Below are 12,431 nucleotides of genomic sequence, written 5' to 3' on the forward strand. Positions count from 1 at the left end.
ATCTTTAAAAAGAACTCCCCACTGATTTAATTTAATGGTCAAAATAAGTAGTAGCTAGCAGACCATAATACATTCTACAATCAAGAGCTTTTACAAGTTTGGGGTTTTATGCAGAAAACTGAAAATCTGCCAAGAGCTGTTTTTGCCGTGTTTATTAGAGACTTGTATGGTACCCACCCACTAGGGCTGTAGGAAAAAAAAGTCACGGGGAACAGGAAAGTGTGGCTTATGCAGTTTTAGAGCTGTTATGCAATGTTGCATATGTTGACTCTCAACTTCCACAAAAAGAAAACATTTTAGAACGTAACTGTTTAAACTGAGTATCTTTACTCACTTCCCTGTGAACTAAAATCTTTGTAGGGTGTTAAGGATTCCCTCCCTGGAGACATTTTAAAAAGCTGGTTCATTTCAAAGTGAAGAAAATCCTCTCTTTGGAAGCATGTTCATGAGGCATAGCAAGATGTACCCTTTGCTCAAAGTGCACTTTGGCTACAGCCAGTTTTTTGCAAATCTGGGTTAGCATTAGTGCTTGAATTGAAGGAGAGGTTTTCCCAACATTTAGTGGAATTCATCTTTCTTTTTTGTTATTGTTAAATCACTCCAAATAAAGGAAGACTCTAGAGAACTTTATGAGTTTATTACATGGAATAAAGCTCTTCCACCTGACATACTACATCAGATTGGGTTGGGTAATATGTGGATGAAAGAACACCAGAAAACCCCTAGGGACTAGAAGCAGCAGTGTTTATGATTCATTAGTATAGTGTTAGGAGGCACTATGTATAGTACATTTTTGCCCTAAAGAATGTGAGGTTTTTCTTGTGTTTTCAATTTGATACATGTTACAGATCTCATTTTCTTTTATATTTATGTTTAGTATAACTTTGAAAATGGAACTCAGACATTTGATGATCTACCAGCAAGGTTTGGCTACAGACTGCCAACTGAAGGCTTGAAGGTAAGAAGCAGCATCTCTGAATACAGAAAGTATAAGCTAAAACAAAATTGTTAGAATGTATTTTTGTGCTATGTTGAAAATAACTTTGTCAACACTAGCTTAAAGATAGATTTATAATTTTCACAGATATACTTTAATAGTGGACTAAAAGAGGATGTATGAGGGGTTACCATCTTCAAGCACACCCCCTTCTGTCCATGCAGGAACACAGCCCTCACCTCCCTGTTGGTGCTTGCAATCATTTACTCTGACCCAGATACTGAGAACAAGTCCTTTGGTGGGTTCAATTTATTAACTTTTCTAGAGTACAAAGGATCCTTCTTTTAGCCCCTCAAGTCCAACCCTTCATTTAGCTCTAGGGCGAATGACAACAAGCATCCCATGAGTTCTTCTTCGAGTGATTGCTCATGTGTATTCCACAGTAGGTGTGCGTGCTCGCCACGTGCACCGGTGCCAGAAGTTTTTCCCTTAGCAGTACCCGTAGTGGGGGAGCCCCGCTGCGACCCCTGGAGTGGCGCCTCTATATCACGCCATAAAGGGGGCTGCGCGCTCCCCCCACCCTCAGTTCCTTCTTGCCGCCAGGGAAGGTAGTCGGAACTTGTGCTCCAGCTTTGCTGCAGCGTTTTCCTTAGTAGTACGATCTTCGACCGTTACTAGTTTCTCCAGTTAGTAGCCTGGCTTGGGGCATGCCCCGAGCCCCAGGCTTCAAGTCGTGTGACTCCTGTCGCAGTTCATCCCCAGAAGCGATCCACACTCCGAGTCTCTTCGCTGTCTGGGCGAGGCTCACATAAGTGAGTGGTGTAAAATCTTTAAGTCCTTCAAGCCCCGGACTAAACGCGAACATGAGATCTGACTCCGGGCTCTGCTTATGGAGTCGGCTCTGGCCCCGGCACTGGCACGCTGACCCGACCCGGCGTCGGGCACCGCGTCCTCGGTGCGGAGCGAAGCCCCATCCACCAGTCAGCACCGCTCCCCTGCCAAGAAGCAAGGCAAGACCCAGCGGCCCTGAGACAAGGACAGGGGTGAGGCTGGACCCGAGTTGGGCAGCCCACGATCCCCCTCGGGACCCAGACCTCCGACTCGCGCGGAGCAGAGTAGTCCGGCCCCGTCAGCACGTGACTCCCCGACGATGAGGATTCCGTTGACGCCGGAGGCAGCTCAGGCAGCGCACGACATCCTCGTCATGCCGGTACCGAGCGGGCCCCCGAGTTGGGGCCCCGGTCCCGAGGAAAGCCGCCGCTGGGCGCCCACCAGCCCTCACCGGCCAGGTCGGAGGTTGAGGTCCCTGCTCGATCCGCGGGGCTTTCCCGTAGCCCGCGTCAGGTCTCCACTCCGTTGTCGGGGTCGCCTGGGAGCGAGTCGCTGGAGTCTTCCTCGGCCCACAGGGGCCGCAGGCGCCAGGACAGAAAGTGTTGACACTCCTCATCCAGCCGCAGTGATAGCAGGTCTCGACGCCATCGGCACCGCCGATCATACCACGGCGCGTGCCATGCTCTGAGTGCATCCCGACAGTCACCGGCACCGATGCGTCGTAGCCGCAGTCACCGACGGGAGTCCAGAGATAGCACCTCCGACGTTTACGTCTCATCGTCGTCGAGGTCTAAATCCCGGGGCCGGACCCGACATAGACGGGACCGATCGAGCCGCTCTACGGCACTGTGCGATCTTCGGTCACTTCAGCCTCGGCTCCCAGCCGTCCTTCCCCAGGCCGCACCGTCCCTCAGGAACGTGTAACCCTGGTTGGGCCTCAGCCGGCGCAGTAGCAAGGGGCACAATGGCAAGGACAGTGGTGCCAGAGGGCACCGTGGCCCCAGGCGCCCCACCACCGAGGCCCTGCTCTGTGGCTGGGGCATCCCAAGGGCCCTCGGCGTCTCCGCCTCGGCACCGAGAACAGTCCTCGGGCGCCGAACCACTGGCACCGGACCCTGATACGGAGTGCGACCTATCAGCACCGCCCGATGCCCTAGGGGCAGTACCGGTTGTCTCGTTGGCACCGGACAAGTCCATAGCGGCGGCGCCCCCTCCTTCTCAGGAGGATTTCAAAGCTCATCAGGAGCTTCTCCGGCGTGTAGCCACAAACCTCCAGCTCCAGGCGGAGGAGATGGAGGAACTGTCGGACAATTTGTTTAATGTCCTGTCCTCCTCGGCACCGGGCCGCGTGGCCCTACCGCTTCACCAAGGGGTAGCCAACATTTCAATCGCTCTATGGCAAACCCCGGCCTCTCTGCCGTCCATTTCTAAGAAGGCAGAGCGGAAGTACTTTATGCCAACAAAGGGGCATGAGTATCTGTACACTCACCTTACTCCGAACTCACTGGTGGTGGAGTCGGTCAACAACCGTGAAAGACACGGCCAGCCCGCACCCACCCCGAAGGACAAGGATGCGAGGAGACTGGACACTTTTGGAAAAAAGGTTTATTCCTCTGCGAGTTTCCAGCTCAGGGTGGCAAGCCATCAAGCACTCCTGAGCAGGTATGACTTTAACTTGTGGGGGTCTCTGCCAAAATTCGAGCTCTCCCTCCAAGAAAAGGACAGGAAGGAATTCAGGGCTCTAGTCGACGAGGGTGCGGCAGTGGCGAAAGCAGCTCTCCAGGCGGCCTCGGATGCGGCTGACACAGCGGCACATTCGATGGCCTCGGCTATCTCCATGCGATGGGCGTCGTGGCTTTCGCTGTCGGGGCTGTCTGTGGAATCCCAGTCCCTCATGCAAGACCTGCCCTTCGACGGCAAGGCATTATTTGCGGACCACATGGATACGCATCTGCACGGGATAAAAGACTCCCGCACCACCCTGCAGACTCTCGGCCTGTATGTCCCGCCAGCCAAGGACAAACCCAGGCCGCAGCCCTCGGCTCCCCCCGTAAGGGGCAGATACGAGCCCCCGCCTAAGAGTCCTAGGGACCAGAGGCGCAGGTCACAGCACCAGTCCCGTTCGGCCCCGCTCCCCGGCCCCTTGAAGGGCAAGAGGCAGGGGAAGAGGCGTTTTTGACTCTTTGCAGGGGGCCACCTGGCCTGTTGCCAGGGAAGCCCCCCAGTTAATAAAGTTGGTTTTTGGCAACCGTTTATCGGCCTTCAGAGTGCATTGGTCCTGTATAACGTCGGACCGGTAGGTCCTCAGTACCATCTCCGAGGGGTACAAGCTGCAGTTCGATGCAACCCCACCACATCATCCTCCGTCCCGGGATGTCCCTGGGGAACCGGAACACGCCCTCCTTTTAAATCAGGAGGTGATGCGCCTTCTCGCCCTAGGCGCGGTGGACTGGGTACCTTGGGAATTCCAAGGCAAAGGGTTTTACTCCTGGTATTTCCTGATCCCGAAAGCGAAAGGCGAGCTCAGGCCCATCCTCGACCTGCGGAATCTCAACCAGTTTCTGGTTCGCTGCAAATTCCGTATGGTGTCCCTGACCTCTATTGTTCTGTCCCTGGACCCGGGGGATTGGTTCGCATCCCTGGATCTCCAGGATGCATACTTCTATATCCACATTTTTGAGGGTCACAGGCGCTTCCTCTGCTTCCTGGTAGGGACAGACCACTACCAGTTTACGGTCCTTCCCTTTGGCCTTTCCACGGCTTCCAGGGTTTTTACCAAATGCATGGCGGTGGTGGCAGCCCACCTCAGGAGGAACGGGCTGCAGATCTTTCCCTACCTGGACGACTGGCTGCTCAAGGACAAGTCTCAGTCCCAGGTGCAGGCGCAGATAGAATTCCTGCTAGATACCTGCAAGAGTCTAGGCCTACTGGTGAACAAGGAAAAGTCCACGTTAGTCCCGGTTCAGCGCATACACTTCATAGGGGCGCTGTTAGACTCCCTGGTGGCCATGGCCTCCCTCCCCCGGGACAGGTTCGAGACGCTCAAAGGTCTCATCACCTCGGTCATGGCCTTTCCGGTGACGACGGCACGGGTGTGCCTTTAAATCCTAGGCCATATGGCAGCATGCACCTCCGTGGTGCGACATGCCAGGCTCAGGATGAGGCCCCTCCAACTCTGGCTGGCCTCCCAGTATTCCCAGGCCAGGGACGGCCTGGACAAGGTCGTCACGTTGCCACCCAATGTAGTGGCCGACCTGCAATAGTGGTCCCTCCCGAGCAACGTGCTTCAGGGTATCCCCTTCAGGGAGCCCCCTCCCTCACTAGATCTGGTGTTGGACGCCTTGGACTTGGGATGGGGAACCCATGTGGGGAGCTTCAAAACCCAGGGCAGCATCTGCACATAAATGTCAGGGAGCTCAGGGCGGTGCGCCTGGCGTGCGTAGCCTTCAGCCAGCACCTAGGGGGGAAGGTGGTCAGAGTCCTCACGGACAATACGACCGCTATGTATTATATCAACAGGCAAGGGGGCACGCGTTCCGGGGCCTTGTGCCAGGAAGCCCAGCTCCTGTGGGAGTTCTGTATAGCCCACAACATCCTTCTGAGGGCTTTTCACCTGCCTGGCAGGCGCAATACGCTCGCGGATCGCCTAAGCAGGTTCTTCTCCCAACAACACGAGTGGTCTCTGCACAGGGAGGTGGCCAGGCAGCTCTTCCTAGAGTGGGGCACTCCCCAGGTAGATCTATTTGCCACTGTCCAGAATCGCCTATGCCCATGATTCTGCTCCAGGGCGGGAGAGGGCGAAGGGGCGATATCGGACGCGTTCCTAATCCCATGGTCAGGCCGCCTGTTCTACGCCTTCCCGCCCTTCCCCCTGATAGGCAGGGTCCTACAGAAGGTAAAGGCAGACGGGGCTCGGATTATCCTCATAGCCCCGGATTGGGCCCGTCAACATTGGTATGGGACCCTCCTGCAGCTTTTAGTGGCCCCCCCGTGCAGGCTGCCGCTCTGACTGGACCTCCTCTCCCAGGAGGGAGGATATCTCCTCCACCCCAACCTGGCCGTGCTCCATTTGACAGCATGGCTGCTCCGTGGTTGAATGAGGAGGAGGGGAGGTGTTCTGAGGACGTTAGACAGGTCCTGCTTGAGAGCAGGAAACCGTCCACATGTCGAACCTACCTGGCCAAATGGTATCGGTTCTCCATGTGGGCGAGGGAGAGGGGTTCTTCCCCCTCCTCCGCGTCTATCCAGCTCATCCTCGATTACCTCCTGTCCCTTAGGACCCAAGGGCTGGTGCCCTCCTCGGTCAGGGTGCACCTGGCGGCCATTTCGGCCTCTCGGTGTTTTCACACCACATGACCTCCCGGTTCCTGAAAGGGCTGGATCGGGCATTCCCTTAGGCTAGATCCCCGATCCTGCTCTGGGACCTGAACCTTATTCTCTCCCGCCTCACAGGGCCTCCCTTCGAGCCTCTGGCCACGTGTTCATGGTCCCACTTATCGTGTAAAGTGGCGTTCCTGGTGGCTATCACCTCAGCCCGCCGGGTCTCGGAGCTTAGGGCCCTGACCTCCGAACCCCCGTATACGGTCTTCCATAGGGATAAGGTCCAGCTCCGCCCGCACCCAGGCTTTCTGCCGAAGGTAGTCTCGGCTTTTCACATGGATCAGGACATCTTCCTCCCTGTCCTCTGTCCTAAGCCCCATTCCTCCAATGAGGAACAACGCCTGCACATGCTAGATGTGCGTAGAGCGCTGGCTTTTTACTTAGACCGAACCAGGCCATTCCGTAAATCCCCTCAGCTTTTCATTGCTTCGGCCGAGCACATGAGGGGGCGACCGGTCTTCACCCAGCGGATCTCCCACTGGATCACCTCGTGCATACACACTTGTTACGACCTGGCAGGGGTTCCCCCGCCTCCTATAGTGAAGGCTCATCTGACGACAGCTCAGGCCTCGTCCGCTGCCTACGTGGCTCATGTCCCTATTCAGGACATCTGCAGGGCTGCTACATGGTCCTCTGTCCATACCTTTTCATCGCAGTATGCGATCGTCTCCCAAACGCGGGATGACGCCGGGTTTGGTAGGGCGGTGCTCCGCCCGGGTAACCCTGAAACTCCTACCCGCCTCCATCAGGTATAGCTTGGAGTCACCTACTGTGGAATACACATGAGCAATCGCTCGAAGAAGAAAGGACAGTTACCTGTTCCGTAACTGGCGTTCTTCGAGATGTGTTGCTCAGGTGTATACCACATCCCGCCCTCCTTCCCCTCTGTCGGAGTTGTCTGGCAAGAAGGAACTGAGGGTGGGGGGAGCGCGCAGCCCCCTTTATGGTGCTATATAGAGGTGCCACTCCAGGGGTCGCAGTGGGGCTCCCCCACTACGGGTACTGCTAAGGGAAAAACTTCCGGCACCGGTGCACGTGGCGAGCACGCACACCTACTGTGGAATACACCTGAGCAACACATCTCGAAGAACGCCAGTTACAGAACAGGTAACTGTCCTTTCTCCAGCCCTCCTCCTGGGGCCTGTGTACTATAAGCCAGGCAGGTTTACCTTCCTTGTATCCAGCCCACTTTCTGGATCCCAATCGGATCCAGCGGTTCCACAGCCATCCTCCTGGGCCTGTGTTCATTCAGAGCTTCTAGCTCTGCATTGGGAAAGCTTAGTAGGCAGCCCTCATCTCTAGCCACTCCTTTCCCTGGGAGCCTGCTTTCTGTGGGAGCACACCCTTCTACTGAGCCCTGTTAGCCTTTTCAGGTCCAGATGCTCATTACTCAGTAAGCTGTCCCCCAGCAAACTAGGCAGTTAATTGCTTACAGGTGGGTTTATTCTCCTTAGAGAAGCCCATCATAGGTAGATTGGGCCATGACTCCCCTTAAAGGGGCCAGCCATCCCATGACAGGATGCATCTGTTAGGCTTGTTTATATAGGGAAAATATGGTGGTCTACCATATAGCAAAGTCCTACAGTTCACACTGTTGGTTGTTTTTTTTTTGATATAGTATGGACCCCATCTTGCAAGGTATTGAGCTCAAATACTATCCTGGCCTACAGAAAATGTGGTTGTCAGAAAAAATAGGCTGAGTGGCTATATTGTACTAAGTTACTTAGTTTTTGTGATAAAGCCCTTCATGTTTATTTTAGTGATAAGTTAGTTTCTTGTATTCAAACATTCATTGCACTAGTCCCTGTCTGAGGTACATATTAAAGGATGTCTGCAACAGATGTGCACTGATTAAAGTGTACATTTAAACCGATCCTGGAGCTATGCAGACATGAATCTAGCATCCTTGTATTTCTGTCCTACAGTATGCTATCACTGAATGCTTATTATAACTGAATTTAGCTGGGCAGGGAAAAGGTTGCCGCTACATAGCTCTGCATTAAGTTATCTTTATAGGTTATGAAGGCTGAAATTATGGAGCTGAGTTCACAAACAGACTCTGACAACCCACTTCCATAAAGAGACAGAATATCTGTAGAGACATAGTTCTTTCTAGATGAGTTCAGACAGACTCTTCTAAAGCTTGATGATGAACTTAGCAGATGGGTAATTGTAGAAGTGCACCTGCAACTAGACCTGAAGAAAAATACTTTTGACAGACACCTTACCTTCTACAAAAGTGTAATCTGGGAGCAGCCACACCTGATGATGGAAGACCGAATACAGGATGCAGAGGGGTTGGCCATAAAGCTATGAACTAGCATGTCTTCCGAGTGCAAGCATTCCATAATCTGAATATATGCAGAGCATATCACTAACTATGTACAGGCTCCATGAAGAGGCTGGCTTTTAGTGTCCTCCACCTGGCGAATCATAGAACTGGAAGGGACCTCAAGAGGTCATCTAGTTCAGTCCCCAGTCCAGCGCAGAGTAGAGCGGAAGAATTACTTCTCGTGTCTTACAGTACTCCTGCTAATACATCCCAGAATGATGTTTGGTTTTTTTTGCAACAGCGTTACACCGTTGACTCATATTTAGCTTGTGATCCACTATGACCCCCAGATCCCTTTCTGCAGTACTCCTTCCTAGGCAGTCATTTCCCATTTTGTATGTGTGTAACTGATTGAAGAGAAAGGGAAAGTGATCTCACTGGAACTATTCAAAGTAAGGGTCCTACTAATAAAGTCACTTAGTATTGCAGATTATAGGGCAGAATGCACTTGGTCCCTGGGCAGGTGTGCAACCAGAGTGGTGGCAAGAGGACACAATGAAGAAGGGAGGAGAGGGGAAGAAGAGGGTAAAGGAAAGCTCAGCATAGTACCTGGATACAATGAAAGTCTTGATGCTCAGAACTGCAGGAGGAAGCATCCATGGCAGTGTTAATACTACCTCAGAAGGGATTGGGACTATATCACCCATCTCTGTTCTGCTTCTGCTGGGGGAGTGCACTGTTCCTTCACAAGTCCACCAAAGGCACAATATGAAATAATCCTAAAAGCAAGAATAAGCATTCGACTTCTTTAACCTTAATTTAAAATCTGAGACTGAATTATACAGAAAGCTGTAGTTCCTTATGTTTCAATGTTAGATTTAAAGCACACTGCTTATTCAGACCAGTGTGATGCAAGGGATGCTGTGGTGTGAATGATGATAACTCAGTAAAATATCCAGGACCATAGCCACTAAAAGCTTTATATACAAGTTTAAAAACTGATATGATTTTTAAGAAGCTAGTGTAAAAATATTAATTTAGGACTAATATTTTGAGATAATCCACTGCTCATGCAAATTTGAGCTGCAGCATCTGATATGAGTTACATCCTGTGAACAGCAGAGAGGAAGCCCTACAAAAAGAGAATCATAGTAATCTGTTCTTGTGGGGGTGGGGAAGGGAAATCACTAATTTCCATACCGAGATGTGGCCCTCAGGCTAAAAAGTTTGCCCACCCCTGATCTAGAGGATAATTGAGCCATGAGCAATAGCACCACAGGGTATAAGAAACAAATCTTAGGGTCCATTCCTGCTCCCCCAATGTCAGTGACAAACATCCCATGGATTTAAATAAATACAGGATTGGGCCCTATGTTAGACAAACTTTATCATAGAATCATAGGACTGGAAGGGACTTCGAGAGGTCATCTAGTCAAGTTCCCTGCACTCATGGCAGGACTGAGTATTATCTAGACCATCCCTGACAGGTGTTTATCTATCTGCTCTTAAAAATCTCCAATGATGGAGATTCCACAACCCCCCTAGGCAATTTATTCCAGTGCTTACCCACCCTGACAGGAAGTTTTTCCTAATGTCCAACCTAAACCTCCCTTGCTGCATTTTAAGCCCATTGCTTCTTGTCCTGTCCTCAGTGGTTAAGACAACAATTTTTCTCCCTTGTCCTTGTAACAACCTTTTATGTACTTGAAAACTGTTATCATGTTCCCTCTCAGTCTTCTCTTTTCCAGACTAAACAAACCCAATTTTGTCAATCTTCACTCATAGGTCATATTTTCTAGATCTTTAATAATTTTTGTTGCTCTTCTTTGGACTTTTTCCAATTTGTCCACATCTTTCCTGAAATGTGGTGCCCAGAACTGGACAATACTTCAGTTGAGGCCTAATCAGCATGAAGTAGAGCGGAAGAATTACTTCTCGTGTCTTACAACACTCCTGTTAATATATCCCAGAATGATGTTCACTTTTTTTGCAACAGTGTTACACTGTTGACTCATATTTAGCTTGTGGTCCACTATGAGTCCCATATCCCTTTCCACAGTACTCCTTCCTAGGCAGTCATTTCCCATTTTGTATGTGTGCAACTGATTGTTCCTTCTTAAGTGGAGTACTTTGCATCTGTCCTTATTGAATTTCATCCTATTTACTTCAGACCATTTCTCCAGTTTTTCCAGATCATTTTGAATTATAATCCTATCTTCCAAAGCACTTGCAACCCCTCCCAGATTGGTATCGTCCGCAGACTTTATAAGTGTACTCTCTATGCCATTGTCTAAATCACTGATGAAGATATTGAACAGAACCGGACCCAGAACTGATCCCTGCGGGACCCCACTCATTATGCCTTTCCAGCATGACTGTGAACCACTGATAACTACTCTCTGAGGACGATTTTCCAACCAGTTATGCACCCACCTGATAGTAGCTCTATCTAGGTTGCATTTCCCTAGTTTGTTTATGAGAAGGTCATGTGAGACAGTATCAAAAGCTTTACTAAAGTCAAGATATACCATGTCTTCCGCTTCTCCCCCCATCCACAGAGCTTGTTACCCTGTCAAAGAAAGCTATCAGCCTGGTTTGCACAATTTTTTTCGGGACAAATCCATGCTGACTGTTACTTATCACCTTATCTTCTAGATGTTTGCAAATTGATTGCTTAATTATTTGCTCCATTATCTTTCTGGGTACAGGCTTGATTACATTAAGAAAAACCCCAACCTCCTAATTACTGTGGGCCAGAATGTGGCTAATTTTTACAGAGCTATACAGTGTGGGAAGGTGCTACTAGGCAGTGAGGAACTTCCTCCCCCATCACATGGATCTACTCTGCCCCATCCCTACACTGCTTCAAAACTAAATATCACAGTTTAACCTATAGTCAGTGGGTGAAAAAATGCAGTATGTGAGTGTGATACAGATTTTAGTACATCATCTGATACAATGTCTATGAAACTCACACTCCAAATTACTTCACATTGACTTGGATAGAAATGGCTTGAAAACTGGCAGAAGTCTCAGAAACAAAGGGCACTAATAAAGGGTAACATGCCACATTGCTGGGAGGTACGTAATGGGGTCCAGCAGGAATTAATGCTCCCATCTTATTTAATAAGTTAAAATGAAAGAGCAAGGTAATGAAGTATATATGAGATACTAAATTGGGAAATGCTGTAAATACTGGAGATGACAGAAATAATACAAAGGGGCCTAGAGAGGTTACTAATGGGGACAGAAAATGGAAATCAGCTTGGAATAATGCAACATAATACCTCTAGGGAAAATACATTAAATATCTATTTCAAATTAAGGGAGCAAGAATCGCCAGTGCAGGTTTGTGCTGTGTATTCAGGGGAACACAGAGGGTAATCCTTTTCTCAGAGGCTACAGTATGACCATATCTGCAATGTAGGCAAAACAGACAGAAGAGAAACAAAATGGATGCAAGAGGAGATGGGAAAAGGGTGATGGAGGAGGTGTGGATTTATGAATGAAAAGATTAAAGAGAGTCAAATAAGCATAGCATGTCTCATCAGCAACCTATTACCAGGCAGACAAACAGGTTATACTTTTAACATCTGCATCACAATTAAACAGCCCCTTAACCCAAGCCCTGCAAGCCTGAGTCAGCAGGTATGGGCCAGCCGCAGGTGTCTAATTGCAGTGTAGACATACCTTGTCAAGCCCCTGTACAGGAGTGGGAGGGAAGTCTCTGTAGCATGTACTGCAATGAAAATAGGAGGAGGGTATGTAGTGAACAGGACAGGGAACCAATTATTAGGAACAGGGAAGGGATTGTTTTTTCTCTCACCATCCCCGTGGAGCTCAGGGAGGAAATGTCATACAGTCAGACCATTTAAGCAAGGTCTTTGACCACATCTACACTACTGACCTCACAGCTGTACTGCTACAGCTGTGCCGTTGTAAGGTCTCCAATGTAGCCACTCTTTGCTAGCAGGAGAGAGCTAGCCCCAATGAGCAGCATTAGCTATGCCC

General features: G+C 50.1%; 1 protein-coding gene across 1 annotated transcript in view; it reads left to right on the forward strand.

The window, feature by feature from the left end:
- The window catches only part of RNF13 (ring finger protein 13), a 116,559-nt gene that overhangs the window by 12,796 nt on the left and 91,332 nt on the right, over positions 1 to 12,431 (forward strand). Inside the window, exon 3 of the mRNA XM_065410332.1 lies at positions 878 to 958. Coding sequence (XP_065266404.1) covers positions 878 to 958 — 81 coding nt within the window. The remainder of the gene's footprint in view (positions 1 to 877; positions 959 to 12,431) is intronic.

This window comes from Emys orbicularis, chromosome 9 (genome assembly GCF_028017835.1).
Source record: "Emys orbicularis isolate rEmyOrb1 chromosome 9, rEmyOrb1.hap1, whole genome shotgun sequence".
Taxonomy (NCBI): Eukaryota; Metazoa; Chordata; order Testudines; family Emydidae; genus Emys; species Emys orbicularis.